The sequence below is a fragment of the Bos javanicus genome, chromosome 3 (genome assembly GCF_032452875.1).
Source record: "Bos javanicus breed banteng chromosome 3, ARS-OSU_banteng_1.0, whole genome shotgun sequence".
Taxonomy (NCBI): Eukaryota; Metazoa; Chordata; class Mammalia; order Artiodactyla; family Bovidae; genus Bos; species Bos javanicus.
The window spans coordinates 93,181,552-93,203,270 of NC_083870.1; the positions used below are offsets into that span (position 1 = coordinate 93,181,552).

The 21,719-nt window shown below is 55.0% G+C and overlaps 1 protein-coding gene across 15 annotated transcripts in view; it reads left to right on the top strand.

The window, feature by feature from the left end:
• The window catches only part of LRP8 (LDL receptor related protein 8), a 78,176-nt gene that overhangs the window by 25,591 nt on the left and 30,866 nt on the right, over positions 1-21,719 (top strand). For all 15 annotated transcript variants that reach the window (XM_061411906.1, XM_061411902.1, XM_061411903.1 and 12 more), the window contains exons 3-4: positions 9,754-9,876; positions 18,437-18,565. In XM_061411906.1, coding sequence (XP_061267890.1) covers positions 9,754-9,876; positions 18,437-18,565 — 252 coding nt within the window. The remainder of the gene's footprint in view (positions 1-9,753; positions 9,877-18,436; positions 18,566-21,719) is intronic.

A 21,719-nucleotide genomic window follows, 5' to 3' on the forward strand; every position in this document is an offset into this window, starting at 1 on the left:
AAGCAGCCTGTGGAGACTTGAGCTGGCGAATGTTCTACCCTCGGTGCTCTGGGCCCCGGGCTGGAGTTCCACTCCTTTGGGCCTTGTTGGAGGTAGAGGGTGTCATCAGACACTGTCTAGGACTGATGCTTGAGCTGGACTTGAGGAGTGGGGGGTTTGGCCAGGTGGAGATGAGAAGTGTCTCCTGCAGGTGGAGCCACACAAGTACAGACACCAGGTAGGCAAGCCCACGGTTCGTCCGTGACTGTTGGGTGGGTGTGGGGCAGTGGTAGCCAGGGGTGGGCGAGAGCAGTTAGCAGAGCAGCTTGAAGTGTCCCTGAGCACCTGCTAAGACCCTTGGTCAGGTTCTAGGGGAGATGGGAACCCAAAAGGACCAGGAAAGGTGGCTTTCTGATGATGGAGGGGCCTGCAACAGGTCAGTGACTACTGGCTGTGGATCTCCAGCCCCCACCTGGAGCCATGGAGGCAGATTGGGAGGGCCTGGGGACCGAGCCACGGATCCCCTCCTTTGCCAGCCTCACTCTGGACCTGGTGATAGTAGTACCATACCTAAAAAAAAAAAAAAAGGGAAGTTAGAGATCATCTCGTCTAATCCAGTCCTGTCATGGAGGAAAAGAGCCAGGCCCAGAGAAGGCAGAGAGCTTACCAAGGTCACACAGTGGAGCCAGGCCCCCAGGCCAGGGGTTGGAGAGAGCCTACTGCTAACACCAGGCACAATAAAATGGTCTTAACTTCTTTCTAGATAAAAGCCAGCAGCCATCCAGGCACAGGCCTCAACTACTTCGCAGAGCAGTGTCCTAATCCTCAGGCCTCCTACTGGCACCTCCTAGTGGGCAGAGGCTTCCTGGATTGCCAGCAAGGGGCTGAGGGTGACAGAGAGTTCGTACCAGCCTCCTGGGTGAGAAACTCTGGGCCAACACAGAAGGGACGCCCCCAGAGAGGCTGCAGCCCACCCAATCCCAGGAGATGGATTTCCCAATGACAGGGCATCCTTGCCCATTTATCACCAGGATAGCCCAGTGGCGCTGTGTGCTCAGTCTTGTCTAACTCTTGGCAATCCTATGGACCACAGGCTGCCAGGCTCCTCTGTCCACGAGATTTTCTAGGCAAGAATACCGGTGTGTGTCGCCGTGTCCTCCTCCAGGGGATCTTCTGGACCCAGGGATTGAACCTGAGTCTCCTGTACTATAGGCAGATTCTTTACCGCTGAGCCATCTGGGAAGCCCATAACCCAGTGAGGCTCCTCTCAAAATGCTTCTCCTACCACCTAATTGGTGAAAGCGGTTCATTTTCCACTCAGGTAGGGCTGTTTCCCAGCCGCTGCCTCATGGGCAGAGGGTGGCTGTGTGAATGGGGTGGGGCAGCGTTGAGGAGACAGGTGGTGGTCATCACTCCATCATTCACGTCCTTGTGCCACCTGGTGCCCTCTGAATAGGAACAGCTGGGCACCTTGTTCCTGCGTGCATGCTAAATAACTTCAGTCATGTCCAACTCTTTGCGACCTTATGGACTAGGGCCCGCCAGGCTCCTCTGTCCATAGGATTCTCCCGGTAAGAATACTGGAGTGGATTGCCATGCCCTCCTCCAGGGGATCTTCCTGTCCCGTGGATTGAACCCACATTTCTTACATCTCCTGCACTAGCAGGGGTTTCTTTACCACTAGTGCCACCTGGGAAATCTCACCTGGTTTCCACTCCCTTAGCAAACCCGACGCAGGCTGCTGACTGAGGTGGCATCTGCCCTTGGGGACTTCTCAGGCCCCTCTGGCCTGGCCTTCTTGCCCTCCGCTGCAGAGCTCTGTCCACGGAGCCCTGGGCTTCCCAGTCCAAGTCAGTGGGGTGGAAGCCACAGAGCCCAGAGAGGTCCTCCGGCATTACCCAGCTTGTTGGTGGCAGAGCCCCCTGCAATGAGACCCGGAGCCTTTCCCTCAGCTGCGGAAGAGGAGGCAGAAGAGCTCCCTCTCCTGTCGGGGCTGGTGATGGAGAGCAGGGCCTGGAAGGTGGGATCCTTGGCAGGCTCTGAGGTCTGCCGGTAGGAGGCAGAGCCGTGACTGATGGGGTTAGATGGGACGGTCCCCAGGTCAGAGGAGGCTGAGTCCCTGCTGGGGCTAGCCACGTGCTCTCACCTGAGTGGAGGGACAGTGTGTGGGTGGAAACCAGGCAGGGCCCTGGCTGGAGGTCATGGAGGGTTTCCTGACCACGCCTCTGCTTTCTGATGGCTTCCACTCTGAGAATAGAGCAAGTTTCCCTCTAGCTGTTTCCTTGGGACCTCAAATCCAAGTGCCAAGGGGGTGTCCCAGACCCAGGGCGGGCAGTCCTGAGCCTGGAAATTGGGCAGGGAGTGGCTGTCCCCTCCATGCTACCAGCTGCTCTGAGCGGCACCCCTTGAGTGGTGCTCGGTCCTGTGCAGACACCTGCCAGGGACCCCTGCTGATCCCATCCACTCTCCCCACACCCACTCCCCCCGCCCCCTCACAGCTGTCACTGGCTCAATACCCTGCGTCCACAAATCACTACGACAGGAAGACCCCTTTGTCGTCTGTCCCTCGGAGACACGCATCTTCCCTGTGGCGACAGGGAGTCCCACATACCCCAGTGATGGCTTGGACCTCCCTTGGTGACAGCAGGGCCGGGGTGGGGCAGCGTCGGAGAGCAGCTGGGATGTGCCAGGGGCCTGGAAGAGGGACTTGGCTGCCGGAAGCCCCAGGGGATCCCCTGGAGCAGCACCGAGGAGCACAGCCCACCTGTGTCAGACCCAGACTGTCAGCGGGAGGGGTCCTCACAGATCTGCTCACCTGAGGAAGCTGAGGCCTAGTGGGAAGGGATCGCACAGTCTGTCAGGGGTGTGGGGCCACGGGTACTCTTTGGGCACCTGCTTGGCGTCAGATCCTGTGTGAAGGGGACACTGAGATGAAGGAAGTGCTGGCAGGTGCTGGCGTGTGGGGCCAGGGGGACACCCCGCTGAGGACATTGTCCGATTTAAGAACAAAGAGCCCTCCCCAAAGAGTGGTCCTCCCACAGTCTCCGCTTCTTTCTTTCATCTTCTCTCTCAGGCCCTTCACATGCCCACCCCTCCCTGCCCCCCGCCCCCCAGCATCTGCTGCTGCGTTTCCTCTGTCTCCCCAGGTGGGATAAGAGGGTGGACGAGAAAGCGGACTCAGATGTCACCTGCTGATGGATGGTGGTGGCCTGAGCCCCGGAGCCCGCTGGGCAGCACAAAGCCTCGAGCCGAGCCCCTCCCCCTGCGCTCCGTGGGTGTCGGGACACTGTGGGAACGGCCTGCCTCTCTGGCAGCACCGGAGCCTTGGGTCTGACTGTCAGCGCGGACTCAGAGTCAGTCCCTCACAGGACGGGGTCGGGGGGCATTCACAGCTTGTCGACATTACGCGATTCATGCAGGGACCATCTTGAAGTCCCGTCATCCAGCTGAGGTGTGTGGATCAGGGTGGCAGTCTTAGAACCTTGGGTTCTTGGAGAGTGAGCACCTTGAACCCTCAGAAGCTGTTCTAAATGTTATATTAGACTCATGGGATCTCCCCCCAACCCCCAACTCACGGAATCTTTAAACTGAGGGTTCTTAGGAACATCATGTGTCCGGGATGGGATCAGTGTCGGGTTTGAACCCAATGCTGGGGGGTGCTGTGAGCCCAGGGTGTTATGGCCCCACCAGGGCTGCTGAGGCAGGGATGGGGCAAAGGCTGATGTGGACCCCTCTCACCCTGCTTTCAGTAGCACAGCTCCGTTTTACTCTATCTTATACCCTGGGGTTTCACTTAGACAAAGCATTCCTCTGCTTGAAAACAAAGTTTTCCAGGCCTGTGCTGTGTGGCAGCTCTGTGCCACAACCCGCCACAGCCTTAGAGGGTGGCTCTGGCTGGCGGGTGAGCGGGCAGGCAGACTGGGCCTCCAGGGAGGGGGTGCAGGTTGCTCTGGGCCACCGTCTCCTCCCCCTCTCACTCCCGCTGTGTTGTTGCTGCAGCCAGAGAACACTCCGGGTCCGTCGTCCTGTTGACTGGGGTGACAGTTTAATAGTAGCTTCCTGGGCTGTCATTTAAATCTGCCTGCCAGGTTAGTAGGCCAGGGGCGGGCTGGCACGCCCCCTGCCCCCACCCCGGATCTTCCTTCAGCTGGCAGCGGTCGTCTTGGCAACGCCGGGGCCTGGCGAGCTCTGCAGAAGGGTAACCATGGGGGGAGTGGCTCTTTCATCTGCCCGACGTGGGTACCAGTGGCCCAGCTGCCTTCGGGCTGGGCTGCAGGGCCAGAGCCAGGACACTTGGGGCTGGTCCAGGCCTGGGAGAGGAAATGGGAACAGATGAGTCCCCTCTGTGCACAAGTCTCCAAGGTGGGGGTTTACATCTTTGCTCCTCCAGACTCTCAACTGCCCTGGGAGGGAAGGGATCTGCCCCAGGTGGCTCAGAAACAGTGCTCAGTTGGAATCATCTCATTTGTGGGTCTCTGCTCTGCCATCAAAAAATGTTCCCTGAGGCCCGCGACCTGTCTGCAGGAACCTGAGGGCTAACACAGCCCTCATCTCTCTCATCTCCCCGTCCTGTGTGGCCTGGTATCAGTGCCCCCCACCGCCCAGCCATCCTGGGCTCACCTCTAGACATGTCCCTGCTCTTAGGACTGAAACTCTCAGCTTCGCTCAGGGCCAAATGCTCTGGGAACAGTGTTTTGTGTTTTTCATGGCTTGGTGGAGGTGGCCCAGAGACAGAAGATTGGGTACCCGCCTCTGCTGTGTGACGATAGGCCAGTCCTTCCCCTCTCTGGACCTCATCTTCTGATCTGTAGGATGCAGGGCTCGTACTACAGCAGTGTTTCATCAAGTGCAATTCATTGCACTGGTTTTTCTTGGGAAATTAGTAGACATGGCATCCAACAAAGATGGTCTTTGGCTTAACAAATTTGGAAAGTATTGCAGGAAACAAAATCAACCTGATATCTTTCCTGTAGGCCTCTCAGGGTCCTTGGTGAGCCAATGGGCATCAAGAATCTCCCAAAGGGAAAAGAATAAAGCTTATGCCAAACATCTGAATGGATGGTCCCCAGCTGTCTGTTGGGGTCCCTCGTCTCTCCTCCCCTGCTAGGGCCTGATGGTCCACGTACCCACCCCCACCCCCAAATACTGAAGGAGACCTGGGTAGCTTGGAGCTGTGGGTTTTGTTGGCTGTCCTGTGATTAGCAGGGATAGGGGCTTAGTCCCTGGATATGCTCAGGGAAAGCCAGGCCGCTGCACTGGGCCTCTGAGGGGCAGCCTGGTGCCAGGCAGGGTGAGTTGGCCCGTGGCCTAGTAGAGCTGCCGGGCCCCTTGCCACTTAAGTGTCGAATGAGCCCCGAATGGCCACTCCACTGGCTCCTCCACACCCCATGCCGTTATCCCTCTCCTTGAATGCCCTTCTCCGCTCTCCTTACTCCCGCAGCTTGGCTGACCTTTCTTTCTTCCTTGAACACAGTCCCTTCCTCCAGGAAGCCTTCCCTGACCCCTGGGATGGTTGGGTAGCCCTCCCTGGCTTCCTGGCTACACAGTGTTACCAGGAGACAGAATACCTGGGCTCAGGTGCACGTGTGTGCTGTGCCTTTGATCTGCCGCCTCTCCCTGGGCTTGGCTTTTGCTTCTAGAATGGGAGAGCTGCAGAGGGGACTTCAAGGCCCTGGGCTCTGACAGGAGGGAGCACTGTGATTGCCAAGACGAAGCCACACTGAGCAGTTCTGCCCTGCAGCCCTGACTAATCTTTGTTTTGAAGCCCCCTGTCTGCACTGGGGCTGCGGGATGAGTGTGGGTGGGGAATAACAGCATGAAGGATGCACACTGTCTCGGGGAAGGGGCGGAGGAGCTGGGAGGTGCTGAGTGATCATAACAATTTCACAAGATCATAGGCTCTGGGCACAGAGAGGGGCTGAAGATGCAGTCAGCACCACACCTCCATACCAGATGAGGAGGTGGATGAGCCAGTGTCACACACACAGCAGCTGAGGCTGCTGACTTCACACATCGCAAACTCACACCTTTCTGCTTTTCGTGAAGTCCAGACACCATCTAATATAGCCCGACTGCTTCTCACAGCAACCCTGTGTGGTAAAGCAGGGATATGATCCCTGAATGTGGATGAAAAAAGTGAGACTCAGAGAAGTTGTGTAACTTGCAAAAGGGCACACAGCCCACAAGTGGCAGAACAGAGATCCATCAACCGTGAGCAGCCTGACACTTTCCTTGGTCTGCGTTCTTGTTATGAAGAGCAGCTCTCGCTTCCTTTGTCCTGGATTTCCCATTCTCTCCCACTCGGCCATGGGGTTGGCCCCTCCCCACTGCCCTTTGGAATCCCGAGTCCTTTGTGGCAGCCCATCTGTTGCCATGGCACCAGATTATGATGTCGCAGACCCTGGATGACTGTGTACCATTCCTGGGCCGTGGAGGACAGGGATTCATAGAGGTGGGCATTGTCCAAGGGGCGACTGGCACAGAGGGACATAAATCCCTGGAAATAGAGAACCACGGCCCTGAGCCCAGCTTGGGAATCACCCTGGGAGCTGGAGCCAAGGCTACCAAGGCCAGGAGAGTGGGGGCTGGCCTGGCCTGCTCTGACAGCCTCACAAGACTGCTGATCCCTCATCTCTTGGCAGGGCTGATGTAGCCTCTCTATACCGATCCACCCCACACTAGGATGCTCGCTCAGATCCCTTTTTGCCTTCTGCCCTTGTGCCAGTGCTTCCTGGGGGAGCCACCCTCGCCACTTGCCTAGAGAGGGAAGGAGCTTGCCCAGCATCACCCAGAGAGGAGGTGGCCATGCCAGAATTTAGACAGCTCTGCTTCCAAATCCTTCCACGTGGTCACACTTCAGACAGGGCCCACCCAGGTAGTTTAGCCCAGTTCCCAGCATGAAACTGACCATGCTGCCTCAGTTTCCCCAGGGTGGTGCATTAGCCAAGCACAGGTCGTTGAGGCCCAGGTTTACTGCACATTTCTGGGTACATTCCAGGGGAGCACTTCAATGTAGGTGCCTCTGGTCTATGATTGACCTTCCACATTGCCTTGCCCTGCAGCCCCTGGGATCTAGTCCCACTGCATTTGCCTCTCTGGGGTCCTCATTCTTAGCCTGATAATACCGTGGTGGCTAAGGGACTTAGCACAGAGAGCCCAAGCTTTGGCAGCTGCACATGGGATTGAAATCCCACTTCTGCCACCTACCACATCTACCTCTTTGAGCCTCAATTTCCTCTTCTGTAAAATGGAATTAACAACAGCTGTCAGGATAGCTGTAAGTCGTCACTGGGATATTGAATGAAAGGTGCTAGGGTGGAAAATGTTCAAACTGGTCATGACAGTGAATGAATCTGTTCCCTAAAACACTGCCAGAGGACATGCACCCTGAGGCTGCCATTTCCTCCCCTCAGGACTGTGATGGTGCCTGTGGCTGCTCTGGCTTCCTCGCTTGGGGCCCACCAGGACCTGGCACACTGTGGGAGGCCAAGCTCACTCCCAGAATGCCAGGGAGGAGAGGGTGCTTGGTGAGCATCTGGCTGGCCCAGGCCCAGCGATGGAGCCCCTCCATCACCTTCTCGGTCAGCCTGGCCCTTCTCTCCTGGGGTTTGCTGGTTGTGCACTTGCACTAACAGGCCGGGCCGATTCCCAATCCGTGTGCTCAGGGCACAGATACATGCTCACCAAGCACCGAGTTGGAGCTTCCGTGGACTTTCCCATCTACTCCAGGGCTTTTGTTCCATATCTGATGCCACTGGGCATTTTGTTTGGAGAGCCCTGGTGGGGAAGAAGGTTGGCTGACAGTGAGGTCAAATTGTGACCTCTGCTGCCCCCGAGCTGTGACCTTGAGTGTGTAACTTAACACCCTGGGACTGAATTTCCCCACGTGTCAAGTGAGGGCCACAGCAGGCCTTTCGTCGTGGGGTTTCCTGGTAAAGTGTTAAGCACAGAGCCTGGCTCATGGGATGCACTTGGAGAATGTTAGAACAGGAAAAAGAAAGCACAGGAATAGATGTTTCTTTTTCGGATGCAGAGCTTCCTGTGAAGGGAGCACTCTGGAAATGTCCAGGTGCCAGAGCTCATAACTGTACTTACTCTCTGATGTGTCATAGGCTGTGATTTGCCAAAAGGCGGTGACTCAATGGTTATGTCTGAGCAAATTCTGGGAGAAAGGGAAGGACAGGGAAATTCACCATGCTGCAGTTCAGGGGTCACAAAGAGCCAGACACGACTTAGCGACTGAACAACAGCAACATTGGTATCTATTACCCATGTCAACCCCTGAGTGCAGGGCTCAGGGAGGGCTTTCAGGGTCCTGGACTGGGAGGCAATGAGCTGGTTCTGATCGCTGTGGTGTTGTGTTTCCCTGGGCCAGCCCTTTTCTGTCTCTAGGCCTCAGGCCCCCATCTGTAGGTAGACTCTGATTCCTCTGGTTTCTTCCCACCCTGCAAAGGCAGAGATGTTCTTCTAAGGAAGGTGTGAAAGCTCAGCCTAGAATGCAGATGCACTGCAAAGATTTCATTGAAAAGGAAGGCAGAAATGGAATGGATTCAGGAGCCCTAGTGTCTGTCCTCAAATCCTTGTTGGGCTGCTCAGGGGGAGGGAGCAGTCCTGTGGCTCCAGAGGAGGCCAGAGGGCCTGTGGGAGGATTTACATAACCCAAGGCTGGTCGCTGGGAAGGCGCTTCCTGGAAAGAGCTGGAGCCTGGCCTGCAGGTGTAGGAGCAGCAGCTATGTTTCCCTTGGGTTCAATGGCCTCCACTGAAATTACCCTGAGTTGGGTCCTGTGTCGAATCTGATGTAATAGCCACACTGGAGGAGCATCGGGCCAGTGGAGGGACAGGGAGAAAAGCAAACCATGCTGGTCCCTGAGTTGGTCCCAGTTCTGCTCCCAGCTGTGAGAGCCCAGCCTGTTACGTATATCCCCCCTGAGGGTGTAGAACACCCCACTTCCTTTGCTTCTAATTCAGACTTGAACCATAAAAACAGCAATAGCTGCTGCTTACTGAGCATCTGCTGTGTACCAGGGTCTCTGTTGCCTGATCTTCATACATTACAACTTCTTGCTACTTCTCCTCGGAGCCCTTTGTTTCTTTCTCCCCATTACATAGATAAGAAAACAGAGGCTCAGAGGTCCAGTAACATCCCCAAGGTCACACAGATAGAAAGAGGCAGAGCTGGGATTCCAGCCTGCAGCGTGGCGGCCTCCCCTCCGGGCTGTAAAGGCCTTCAGGACAGAGACTGATTTGGATGTCTAGAGTCTCTTTCCCTCGCTGTGAACAAAACGTACCTCATTAATCTTGCCACGAGGTGATCACTTACTTTTGTGATTTATTATCATAAATAATAAGCTCCCTGGTGCTTGCAGAAGAGGCCTTGACTTCAGTCTGGCCGGAGGGAGGAGGAAAGGCAGGTAAAGGAACGGAGAACTGGCTGAAGGGGCCAAGGCAACCACTGTATGTGATCTGGGGAGGCTTCCTAGAGGCTGTGACAGTGAGACTGGACATGCGGGGAAGAGAGAGGTGTGATGGGGAGAGGCAGTCCCTTGGTGGTTGGTTGCTGTCACCCTTGTTGAACCTGGAGAGCAGGGCCAGGGACTGCCTGTCTCCTCCTGGTGTGGAATGAATAAGTCTTTCTCTCCTGGAGCTGTGGGAGGTCATGTGGTCCAGTTTGCAGACGGAGGACGTTCTGGTCACCCTGTAGCCACCTGACTGTATGTCCTGGAAAAGCCTCCTGTGCCCACCAGGCCCCTCATACTCTTCTCCTTGCCCCACAGCCAAGAAGACCTGTGCAGACAGCGACTTCACCTGTAACAACGGCCACTGCATCCGAGAGCGGTGGAAGTGTGATGGCGAGGAGGACTGTCCAGACGGCTCTGACGAGTCGGAGGCCACGTGCAGTGAGTCCTGCCCCTGGGCTGTGGTGGGGCCTGGCTCTGGGGCTCAGTTTCCTTGCCAGGTCTTCCTGGTGGGGAAGCTGCAGGCTCAGGTGAGGTGATCTGTCTCCTACAGCCCCATAGGCACTTTGTGCTGAGCACTCACGAGCTTCGGTGCTTCTAGTCGCTGGTGTCCGGTGACCTGTGTCTGGGCTTTCTTCCCAGCCCTCTGGCAGCTTGGGCCCTGCTCTTAGAGTTCCAGGAGCTAAAAGCAGCCCCTCTGAACCCTGATGGTGAGAAGCAGCCAGCACACATGCTCCAGGCCTCCCCTCAGTTTCCCCCACTAGTATTTTTTTTGAGGACTCCAATCATAATTCTAATACTACTAATGGCAGTCGGTACTTGTCTAGCATGACTATCTGCAAAGCGCTGTCTGCTTTCATTCATCTTATTCCCAGGGTGGCCTCATGAGACAGGTACTGTCACGTTCCGATTTCTGCAGAGGTGGAAGCTGAGGCTCAGAGAGGTCGAGTGACTTGCCCAAGGCCACCTAGCTGGGGTCTTCAAGGCCCTAACTCTGTCCTCTGCTCTGGGCGGACTGAGCCTAGGAGCTTGGCCCAGATGGCAACAGGCAACAGGGGCAAGATGAAGGCCAAAGCCAAGCCCCAAGCCCGCCTCCTGCACTCAGCCTTTGTCTCTCTGTGATTTCTTTTGCAGGCCCTAATCCTCAAAGCAAACGAACACTGGGCAGGTCATTCCGTGACATTTGTTAAATTAAAAAGGAGATGAGAAGGGGGCGGGGAAGGACCCGGTGGTCCCAGAGGCAGAGCTCCAGCAGAATGAGCCTGAGACAAAAGGCCAGGAGAGGGACAGCACGTGGGAGGGCCGTGGGACTGAGGGGGACCTGCTAGTCGCAGTCCCCGGATCTTCCTTAGGGGTCACAGTCACCCCAGAGGCAGAGGTGGGAACAGCGGAGCCCAGCGTCCTATCTAGGTCTGTGGCTGGTGATAACTGGGTTTCCTTGTCTCCTAGCAACAGAGCTACCAGTCTCCGCATGCGAAACAGGGAACGGGAGAGAAAAAGGGAGAGCAGGAGCCACCCCTGCCCATGACAAGGGACTCCCTCGTTTCCTTGCACAGCTGCCTCGCCTCCCCAGCCACACCGCAGGCCCTACCCTTTGCTCACTCCACCCAGCAGCCCCTGCACCCCATGCAGTCCTGGAGGTGCTGGACGGTGGGGGAGGGCAGCCCAGTGCTTTGTCCTGCGCTTCCGGAGGAACAAAGCCCAGCCACGCCCACTTGTGGCTCCTCCTCAGGGCCAGCTTGGGCGAGGGGTAGGTCTGTTTAGAGAGAAAGAAACTGAGGCTGGGACAGGTTCGGCTGCTTGCCCAAGGCGGCCCAGCTAACATAGGGCAGAGCCATGTGCAGCCCGGAGTGCGTGTTTGGGGAGGGGAGCTGTGACCGCCTTGGCAGTCAGCCAGCTCAGCCATCCAGACCCCGTGCCTGCAGTTACCCTGGACACTGGGGATGGAGGGGAAGGGAGCGTCATCACAGTCATTACTGGGGTCTGTCCTGTTGCCGAAGAACTATGCTCCTGCTCCTCCCCACATCTCTGTCTGTTTGCAGTGGTGCTCCTTTCCATCTCCCTCCTGCCCAGCCCTGCACTTGGGCTGCCTCCCTTCTCTGCGTGCCCCCTCCTCCCCTTCTCCCTTGCCCTCTTTCTTCATCCTGCCTGTGTTTCTCTCTGTCTTCCCTCCTCTTGCCCCTCCCAGCACTTGCTGCCTTCCCATCTTCTGGGCTGTGCTGGGCTAGAGTGGTGGGGGGTGGCGGGTCTCTGGCCTCACACCTCCTGCCTCCCCAGGCCTGTTTCGGGCTCAGCTGTAAAGCAGTTATCAGGTAGTTGAGTAACTAGAAGCCTAGAGATGCTGAGGGCCCTGCTTCTAAGACACACAGGTTGTTCGTGGCTGGTCTGCCTTCCATGACAAAAGGCAGGCTCTCAAGTCTCGCTGGGGCTTGACAGAGTACTGTGTGGGAGCTGCCACCAGGGGAGTTGGGACACCTAGCTCTCTTCTCTGCATCCTGGGAGTCAGGGGGCTCTCCCAGTGATGCAGGGTGAGTCCTGCATGCTCTCCTGCCCCATCTGAGCTGTAGTCTCTAACATTCCAGAGTTCCAGAGACCATGATTCTAAGACTCCTGGACTCATAAGAGTCTGAGGTCCTTTTCTCCCTCGCCTGTACCCAGCTGGGCACAAGGCCAGGATCCCACTTTCTGTGCAGTTACACTGGTCACAGGTGGGAAGGCCTGTGTGTGGGGAGGGCTACCTGGAGGAGGTCAGCCAGTGTGGGACCTTGAGGGCCAGGCAGAATTGGGGGCAGCAGGACCTGGTAACAGGCTTGCTCATAGCCTCCTGACCAAGTGAGAACCCAGCAGCCAATTCACTGCCCATTTAGTTGGTGTTGTCATAGCAACCTCCACAGCCTACCAGGTTCCTGGGGACTGTGCCAGCTTTTAGGATAGATCCCCTTCCCCACCTGCAAAGAAAGATTATAGTCAGTAGTCAAATATAGTGGGTTTGATGTCTGATATACTCGGGTTCAGGTCCTTTAACCTGTGAGACCGCAGGCAAGTTGCCCAATCTCCCTGAGCCTTAGTTCATTCATCTGCAAAATGGGGCAATGGTACCTATCTTACATGGGTGGTGAGGACCAAATGAAAAAAAATGCACTCACAGTGTCGATGATGGAGGAAATGGCAGTGTGATTTTTATCATCGAGTTTTGACGTTAGGCCCTCTCCCCGATTTAAAATCTTCGAAGTTTAAGTGAAGATGCTTTGCGTGAAGTAGGGAGGGATTTGGGAGCAGGCTCCCATGCCTGTGTTCCCCTCTATATAATCTACATCTCACTGGCTGGGGTTCCTCCCAGGTCTCTTTCCTTCTGGTTCTGGATTCTGTGGCTGTCACATTGAGCCAGGAGTCACAGCAGAAAAGCCCGGACATTTGCCTAATGAAAGTAGCATTTCAGCTCTAATTATAGCTCCCTTGATTGGGGATGTTTGTGACCCACCTTCAGGCATCTGTTGGGAGGTGTGCGGCATGTGGGTAGGGAAGCTGGTTCAAGGTGAGTGAGTTACAATTCTGGGTGCTGCTTATTGAAAATGAGGTTTTAATCATGCATGTTAGAGCCTTTCCATCTGGAAGAGGGACCTCACTGATTAACCAAGCACACCTTCCTATCAGAGATTTTCTGAGCTTATCCAGCAAGTCAGGGGCCCACCCAGCTGACCCTGTGAGAAGGAGCTTGGTGTGACTGCCCCCTTCTGCACAGTGGGACGTCCATGCCATGCTTCCTGGGGCAGCAGCTGGACCCCATAGTCACCACTGCCTGAGCCCCTGGCCTCTGGGAGCTAGCAGTCCCTAAGTGGAGGCTGTTGGCCCTGCGCGTCCTGTGACCTGCACTGCTGATGTGCTTGCTCAATAAGAAGCCGTCAGGCACTTTCCTTCCTTCAGTCAACAGACATTTCCCTCTTTATTAATTTGTGAGCTTCTGAATTAGATAAAGGATGGTTGGATTTGGATTTCTAAGACAAGATTCTCTGGGAATTTTTAAATGCCTGCGATCACTCTGGAGTACAGTGGCAGGCCCTTGGTGACTTGGAGGATTCCTGATGTCTGAGGAAGTGGGGCTCCTCATTCCTGCCCCTGAGAACCTGGAGATACTTGGACAGCAAGCCAGAGGCATTCCCTGGGGCATCTGTTTCTGAGAGAGAGAGAGCGAGAGAGGGAAAGAGATGGAGAGAGAAGGAGAAGTGTTCAGGTCAATGGTGGGGGCTGCATCATGGAGGGCCTCTGGACTCTAATAAGCTGTGATGTCTATCCCCAGGGGTGACACCTGGGCCCTCCCAGCCCTTTGCATTTCATGAAATAAAACAAGGGCAACTGTTTGCTTAGTTCCAAGTTTGCTCTAGGTTCTGTATAGGGATTTCCATGTTTCTTCATATAAACACCCACCAGCTCTGGGAGATGATGTAACCCCATGTGCCGGTGAGGGGAGCCAGGGTGCAGAGAGGTTAAGTGACTTGTTGAAGGACCTTCATGTTAGTAAATTTGATGTGGAGTCCAAACCCATACTCTGTCTGATGCCAAACCCACGCTCTATCTCCCGCGCTATGCTGCCTGGGGCCTCTAGCTTCAGTTATCCTGAAAGTGGGCATTAGACAGCCACCTCCCATCTTGCAGACTTGCCTAAGCCAAGGCCCAGTGAGCCTCCTCCCTGCAGTGACCCTCTCCAGGGTCACCAGGAGACCATCGGGGCCTACTTCCCCCCGTGCAGTGTGAAGTGCCATAAGTTAACAGTGTTTGGGGGTTGAGGGACCTGGGGAAGATGTGCAGCTCTGCTCTTCACAAGACTTTGAGCAAACGACTTATGCTCTCTGGGCTTCACTCTCCCCATCTGTAAAATGAAGGTGATAATAGCCTTCACTTCATGAAGAGATCATGCAGTGGTAATTTACCTCCCTGGCAATTCAGGAGACACAAGTGACACAGATCCCTGGGTCAGGAAGATTCCCCTGGAGAAGGAAATGGCTATCCAGTCTGGTATTCTTGCCTGGAGAATCCCATGGACAGAGGAGCCTGGTGGGTTACAGTCCATGGGGTCTCAAAGAGTTAGACACGACTGAGCACACACACTTGAGGAGATGCTGCGCGTCAACACTCCCCAGAGCAGCTTCCGGGGCTGAGTAGTGAGCGGTCTGACCCAGGAGCTCAGAGGGCGAGGTCCGTGTCCTGCTTTGGGAAATAGCTGCATCACAACAGAGACAGCGAGGTTCCGGGAGAGACAGCGGTTGTCATGCCCAGCGTCCAGTACCCCGGGCAGGTCGCTTCCCCTCTCTGGACCTCTGTCTCCTGTCACTCCAGCCAGTGCTCCTCAGTGTGACCTCCAAGGCCTCTTGTGTCCCCCACATTCCAAGAAGGTGCCTCGGCTCTTTGAGGGTAGGAGGGCTGGTGTCAGGCACTACTGAATCCTCAAGAGCCTGTAATTAGAGCTGTCTATTTAGGGACACAGCAAATGTCTTATTAATTATAAAGAAAGGAAGCAGACGGATTGTTTAATCATTGTCCTTGCTGAAAGGTTATGCAATTAACTGTATAAATATTCATTCAAAGTTCAAGCAGCTGCCTGCTGCACTGGGGTATGCAGAACCAGGCCCCCGGAGATGGTACAGATGGGTCAAGGGCCGTTTCAATCACCTGGACTTTTGAGCAGAGAGTTTGGGGTTGGTTCTGGGCCATGATGTATGGATGTCATACATGTCATGTATGGATGTGAGAGTTGAACCATAAAAAAGGCTGAATGCTGAAGAATTGATGCTTTGACCTGTGGTGCTGGAGAAGACTCTTGAGAGTCCCCTGGATTGCGATGAGATCAAACCAGTCAATCCTAAGGGAAATCAACCGTGAATATTCATTGGAAGGACTGATGCTGAAGCTGAAGCTTCAATACTTTGGCCACCTGATGTGAAGAGCTGACTCATTGGAAAAGACCCTAATGCTGGGAAAGATTGAAGGCAGGAGGAGAAGGGGATGACAGAGGATGAGATGGTTGGATGGCATCATTGACTTAATGGACATAAGTTTGAACAAACTCCAGGAGATGGTGAAGGACAGGGAAGTCTGGCATGCTGCAGTCCATGGTGTCATAAAGAGTTGGACACGACTGAGCAACTGAACAACGTTGATTGGGCCACTACCCTACCCATAGGAGAGTGAGGGGTTTGATGGAAAGGGCAGGGTTTAGTCAAAGGACTGTAGACTCTGACTCTCACTGCTGTGCATTTGGGGCCAGTTACTCTGAGCTTTGGTCTGGGTCTCTCTGAGCTTTGGTTTCCTCATCTGTAAAATGGAGTGCTTACCTGCAGGACCAGTGTCCTGCTGTGTTCTAGGGGTGCCCCTAACTCCATCTTTGGTGCCCCTGGAGTTTCCACTCACAGCCTGCAGGGCCTGCTTATGTAGCAGGGAGAGGGTCAGGATGACATGGGAAAATATCAACTCAGCATAAAGTAGCCTGCCCCACAGTAGGTACTCAGTAACCACGGCTCCCTAACAACTCCCCATGAGCATCTGTTTCCTGAGGCCTGGCGCACAGATGCTGCCTCATCCCTCTGTCCCCTCTGTGTCAGGGGCTTGCAGACACACAGCGCCTCCTCTAACACTTTTCTGGAAGCGGATTTAAAAGACATGAAATCTCCTGTATCTTTTGGATTTGCAGAATGGTAACCCAGGGGTTCTCAAATGGGGTGCCTGAGAATCACCAGGGCAAGCAGGGGTGGGTGGAGTTGCTAAGATGCCTGGGCTCTGCCCTGGAAGCCTGGATTCAGTCTAGTGTGAGCTAGGATCCAAGAACCTGCACCCACCACCCACCAGCCCACCCCTTATCTGGGACATGCTGGTCGCTGCAGCCCCCTCGTGTTCTGCTGGGCCCAGAGCAGGAAGTACTTTCTCAGTTCCTGCAGTGTGTGGGTGATGGAGGTGCTCTGGGCCCCTCCCCTGACTCCCAGGCCCCTCACCACCTGTACCACCTCCCCAAGGAAGCCTGTGTAAAGGGTCTTTGAGTATCAGTGCTTCCAGGGCTCTGCCCGACAGTATTTGTAAAGGGAAATTTCTGTAAAATGAATCCCATGAATCCTGTATTCCCAACAGGTTGCCTTATATTTATGAAATATATTCCTAGGGATAACTTTGGGGTCCACAGTTGAGAGGTCCAAGGTACTCTTTTCCCATGGTATAGTAGCATCTTGGGGTCTTGACTCAGACACCTGCCCCCAACTCATCTTGCCTGTGTCCTTCTCTCCATCTCTTGTGGGCTTTCATCCCAGCTATGGAACTAAGAGGTTGGGGAAACTGGTCTGAGATTAGAGAGAAGAACTGAGGGTAAGGTACCAGGAACCCACTGCCTCCAGGGTGCCACGGACTGTTCTCAGCATCTGGCATGAGACACAGCTGACTGCACCCTCCCCTAGATCTTCACGACTTTGTGAGTAGGACCCGGCGCTGGGTGCTATGTCTGGTACACAGCAGGATACTCACTGAGGGAATAGATAAGCCGCTACGAGCGGCAAATGATAGTAGGTATCATGAGTGAGCACTGGCTGGGCATTCTAATTGCTTTACAGACTTTAATGTAGTTGTTGTAACAGTCCAATGGGACTGGGAATAGTATTATGCCCACTTTATGGGCACAGAGATAAGGATTGATGGCCAAGATAGACGGCCAACAAGTGACTGAGCTGAACCCAGGCTGCCAAGCTCCAGAGCCCATGCCCTTGACCTTCGTGCTAGAGGCCCCAGTGTAACCTATGCCTTGCTGGAGTACTATGGAAGCGTCTAGCACTGCACCTGGCACATCCTAGAGACCACTGGGTTCGGCCCGTGTACACCCTGGAAGGCAAGGTGAGGAAGCCAGCACGGAGGTCTGAGATGTCTCTGCCTTGGCTGGGTCTGTCACGTGGGTCGTCCTGGGATGCTCAGGATGGGAGCCATCCCCAGGCTGGATCAGGGTTCTCATTCTTTCTTCCAAATTGAGAATCAGCCCTGGAGCTTCGGGCCCCTGATTGAGTCAGTCTCTGATTGCGGCTGCAGTAATTATAGCTGTGTGGTCCCGCTGGGCCCTGGCACACAGCGACTGCTCTCAGCAGCGTGCTCGGCACATTAACAGGGGGAGGCAGGCTTGGAGGGAGCTCTTGGGGCCGTGGCGAGCCCCTTCCCATCTGCAGGTTCGGATCACAGAGTCACTGATCTGGAAGGCAAACTGAGACCCAAACAGGGTGTATCTTGCCCAAGGGCACACAGCTGGAAATGGCAGAGGAGCATGCAGGGCATGGTGGCTCCATATTGCTGGAGCCTAAAGGAAAGGCTTGGAAGGGTGGGAGGTTAGGCCGGTGAGGCAGGTGGAGGGGTTGGCTCAACTGAAGAGGGTCTTGAGGGCCAGGGACCAGGGGGCCATGAGAGGGTGTTAAGCAGGGCAGTGACAGGGTCAACTGTAGGATTCAGAAAGTCTTAGGGGTAGGACGTTCCTGGTGGTTCAGTGGTTAAGAATCCACCTTGCCATGCAGCGGGGGGTGGGACACAGGCTCAAGTCCTGGTCCAGAAAGATTCTACCTGCTGCAGAGCAACTAAACCCATGTGCTGCAACTATGGAGCCCATGCTCCAGAGCCTGAGAACCACAACTGCTGGGCCCTCATGCCACAAATACTGAAGCCCACGCACCCCTAGAGCCCATGCTCCACAGCAAAAAAGCCACTGCCATGAGAAACTCGCACACCACAACTAGAGAGGAGCTCCTGCTCACCACAACTAGAGAAAGCCCGCACACAGCAACAAAGACCCAGCCCACCCAAAAATAAATACATGAATAGAAAAGTCTTAGGGGCAGAGGAACTTCTCAGATGAAGAAACTGAGACAGGAAGGCCCTGGTGGATTCCCAGGGCTTCAGGCCACGTGGCTGGAGTCGGGCAGTAGGGCTCACTGGCACCGTGCCCTATGTCCCCCTTGGCTAAGCTATGCTCTTGTGTCTCTCTCCACAGCCAAGCAGGTGTGTCCTGCAGAGAAGCTGAGCTGCGGACCCACCAGCCACAAGTGTGTGCCGGCCTCGTGGCGCTGTGATGGGGAGAAGGACTGCGAGAGCGGAGCGGACGAGGCTGGATGTGCCACGTGTGAGTCCAGGGTCTGGTCCCCAGGGTCACGGTCAGGCAGCCTTGGGCAGCAGTGGCCACTTGTGGGGAAGGAGGGCCAGATTCTGCAGGGGGCTTGGGAGGTGGAGAGGAAAGGGGAACGGTCAGGACACTAGTAACGGCCGGGCACTTTGAAGAGACATTCTTTTTCATCCTCACAACCACCTCACGAGCAGCCATTATCATCCCCATTTGTGGGTGAGGAAACTGAGGCTCAGACAAGCGAGGAAAAATGCCCACGGCTAAGTGATGGGACTGAGTGGGATTCGACTTCAGGTCCGGACAGCAAAGTCCATGCGTGTTTTAACCATGCCTGACATCTGCTCATCCATTCCATAAGTCTACACTGATCTCTGAGCAGGGGCAGGAGACCAGAGTGGGGGCCATAGTGAGAGATGGTGGTGGCCTGGGTGAGGACACAGCAGTGTTGGGGGGAAGGGAACAGATTCCTGAGGACTGTTGCTGAAATCTCAGATCTGAGCACCAATGTCACGGGGCAGGAAGACATTCTCAACAGGCTTCTATAGGGACAGATGGAAGTGGTCACTGGGGCAGTTCCACATCAGTGGGCTTCAAACACAGGATTATTTCCTTCCCAGGGGGCAGGCCAGCAGGGCCTGGACCAGTGGGGAAGGCGGCCTGGCCGGGCATGTCTCATATGCAATGGGCACCTACTGTGTGCCAGGCTCTGGAAGGGACAAGAAGGTGAATCCTATAGGCCTCTCTCTGGGAGCTCATGATGAATGGGGGAGACAGACTGGCTGTTGGAACTGGGCTGTGAGGCTGGGCAGAGATCCGGGCGATCGCTCGGGGGCTTTTGCCAAGGACTTGTCCACCACTGTCTCCCACCCTGCTCACTCTGCCAGCTTCTGTCTTTGTATCTTACCCATCCTTCCTGGCCCGGGGGAAGTGCTGCCTCCTCTGGGGGCTTCTAGGTCACAGCACTCTAAGAATGTAAGTCTCTGGAATTTGGGTATCTCTGAAGCTGGAAGTGTCTGGGTATGGGGCAGATCCTGGCTGGAGCCAGCAGTTGCAAAGCCCCAGTGGTACACTGCCTCATTTCTGCAGTTGCGATAATTCTGTGGGGCCTCACTGGCCAGTGAGAATCCTCTCCCCTCCATACCTCCTGAAAATCAGATGTTTCTGCAGTCATCAAGGCTATCAGCCACTATTTCCAGGTGTGGGAATAGCTCTAACTATGGCATGTTGTGGCAGAAGGCAATGGCACCCCACTCCAGTACTGTTGCCCAGAAAATCCCATGGATGGAGGAGCCTGGTAGGCTGCAGTCCATGGGGTCGCTAAGAGTCAGACACGACTGAGCGACTTCACTTTCACTTTCCACTTTCATGCATTGGAGAAGGAAATGGCAATCCAATCCAGTGTTCTTGCCTGGAGAATCCCATGGACGGAGAAGCCTGGTGGGCTGCAGTCCATGGGGTCGCACAGAGTCAGACACAACTGAAGCGACTTAGCAGCAGCAGCATGGCATGTTGTGGCAGGGCTGTTCCCTGTTAATTATAGAAAATAGTCATGTTCAAAGGTCCTATTGGGCTTCTCTGCTTCAGCTCCCAATCACCAAGGCAAAGGAAAAAGAATTCTCCCTTCTCTCATTCCTCAAAGCTTCTTCCATTCATGAATGCTGGGAGGGGTCCCTGAACACAGGCCTGATGATGTAGATCTTAAAGGTGCTGTCAGCTTCGAAACCTTGGAGCAAGCTCACGATGAAGCAGCTCTTCCTCCTAGAACTCTGATCGCAGTGAGTCCTCCTCCCTGTCCAGACAGGGAGGAGGAGGGCTAATCTAGGCATCAGCTTAATCTTGAGGGGCAGACATCACAGAGTAGGGTGTGCATTTCCTACCAAGGCCCCAACATCCCAAAAGCCCAGAAGGGGAAAAAATTCATCTGTCAGAAACTTGATAGAGCCATCAGCAACACATGACATGAGCTGCCTACATTGTGAAACTGAAGGCATCCTTCTATTTTATGATCACTAACAATGAAAAAGGACAGTTTTCCAACAGAAAGTAAAAACAGACTCTTGGCGCCCCCACGTGGAAAGATGGGGTGCTGCCACCACCAAGTTACCGGGCTTCCCAGGTGGCGCTAGTGGTGTTGCTTCTGCCAATGCAGAAGACATAAAAGACGAGAGTTTGATCCCTGAATGGGGAAGATCCCCAGAAGGAGGGCATGGCAACCCACTCCAGGATTCTTGCCTGGAGAATCCCATGGACACAGGAGCCTGGGGGGCTACAGTCTATTGGGTCACAGAGTCCAACACGACTGAAGTGACTTAGCATGCATGCATATGCAGCCTCTGTATCCATGCCTGGCCTGGGGCTCCAGCCTCTTCTTGGCCTCTGTATAAGGAATGAAGGACGGAGGAAGCCAGGTCGCTACTCTAGAAACAGCCTGAACTCCAGGGTGGGAAGAAAACCGGAAAGCCCAGAGGAGTCAGAGTAGGAAGTAAGAGCCCCAAACCTGAGTTCTGGACCCCTCGTCACCGCGGACTGACTATGCGACCCTGGGCATGTTGCTTCTCTCCCTGGGCCTCAGTTTCCCCATCTGTAAACTGGTAGTGGGGCTACTGGTCTCTAAGGCTCTCCCAGCCTCTGAGCTCAGAGCAGCCCACCAGGGAGGGGAAGCCCAGGGCCCTAGGCAGGGCCAGTGACCTGTGCCCATAATGATTGTGAATCCCTAAATTATTCCTCACACCTGGGCTGGTCCAGCCTCCATCTACACCACACGCACTCACTGCAGGGAGCTCTGTGCTGGACCTTCAGGAAAAAGTGGGTCGATCTCAGAGTCCACCCCTTTGCAGTTTGTGGTCATGGGGCAGACAGAGAAGGACACGAGACCCAGACACCTGAGCAGGCTGTGCAGGGCACCTGGAAGAAGAGTGGAGGTGTGTGGAGACTTCCCGAGCAGGGGAACACGAGTGTGTTATGAAAGAGGTAGAATTTGGACCCTTGAAGGATTTGAACTCATCACTGTGATAGAGAGACAATGGTAGGCAAGAGATGGGCGCCCAGCAGATGAAACAGCCTGGGCAAAGGCTGGGGAAGTGGGAAAGTGTACAAATGGTCTAGTGTGTGATGTGAAGCAGGGTGTGAGTGGAGTGAGGTGATGGGGTACAGC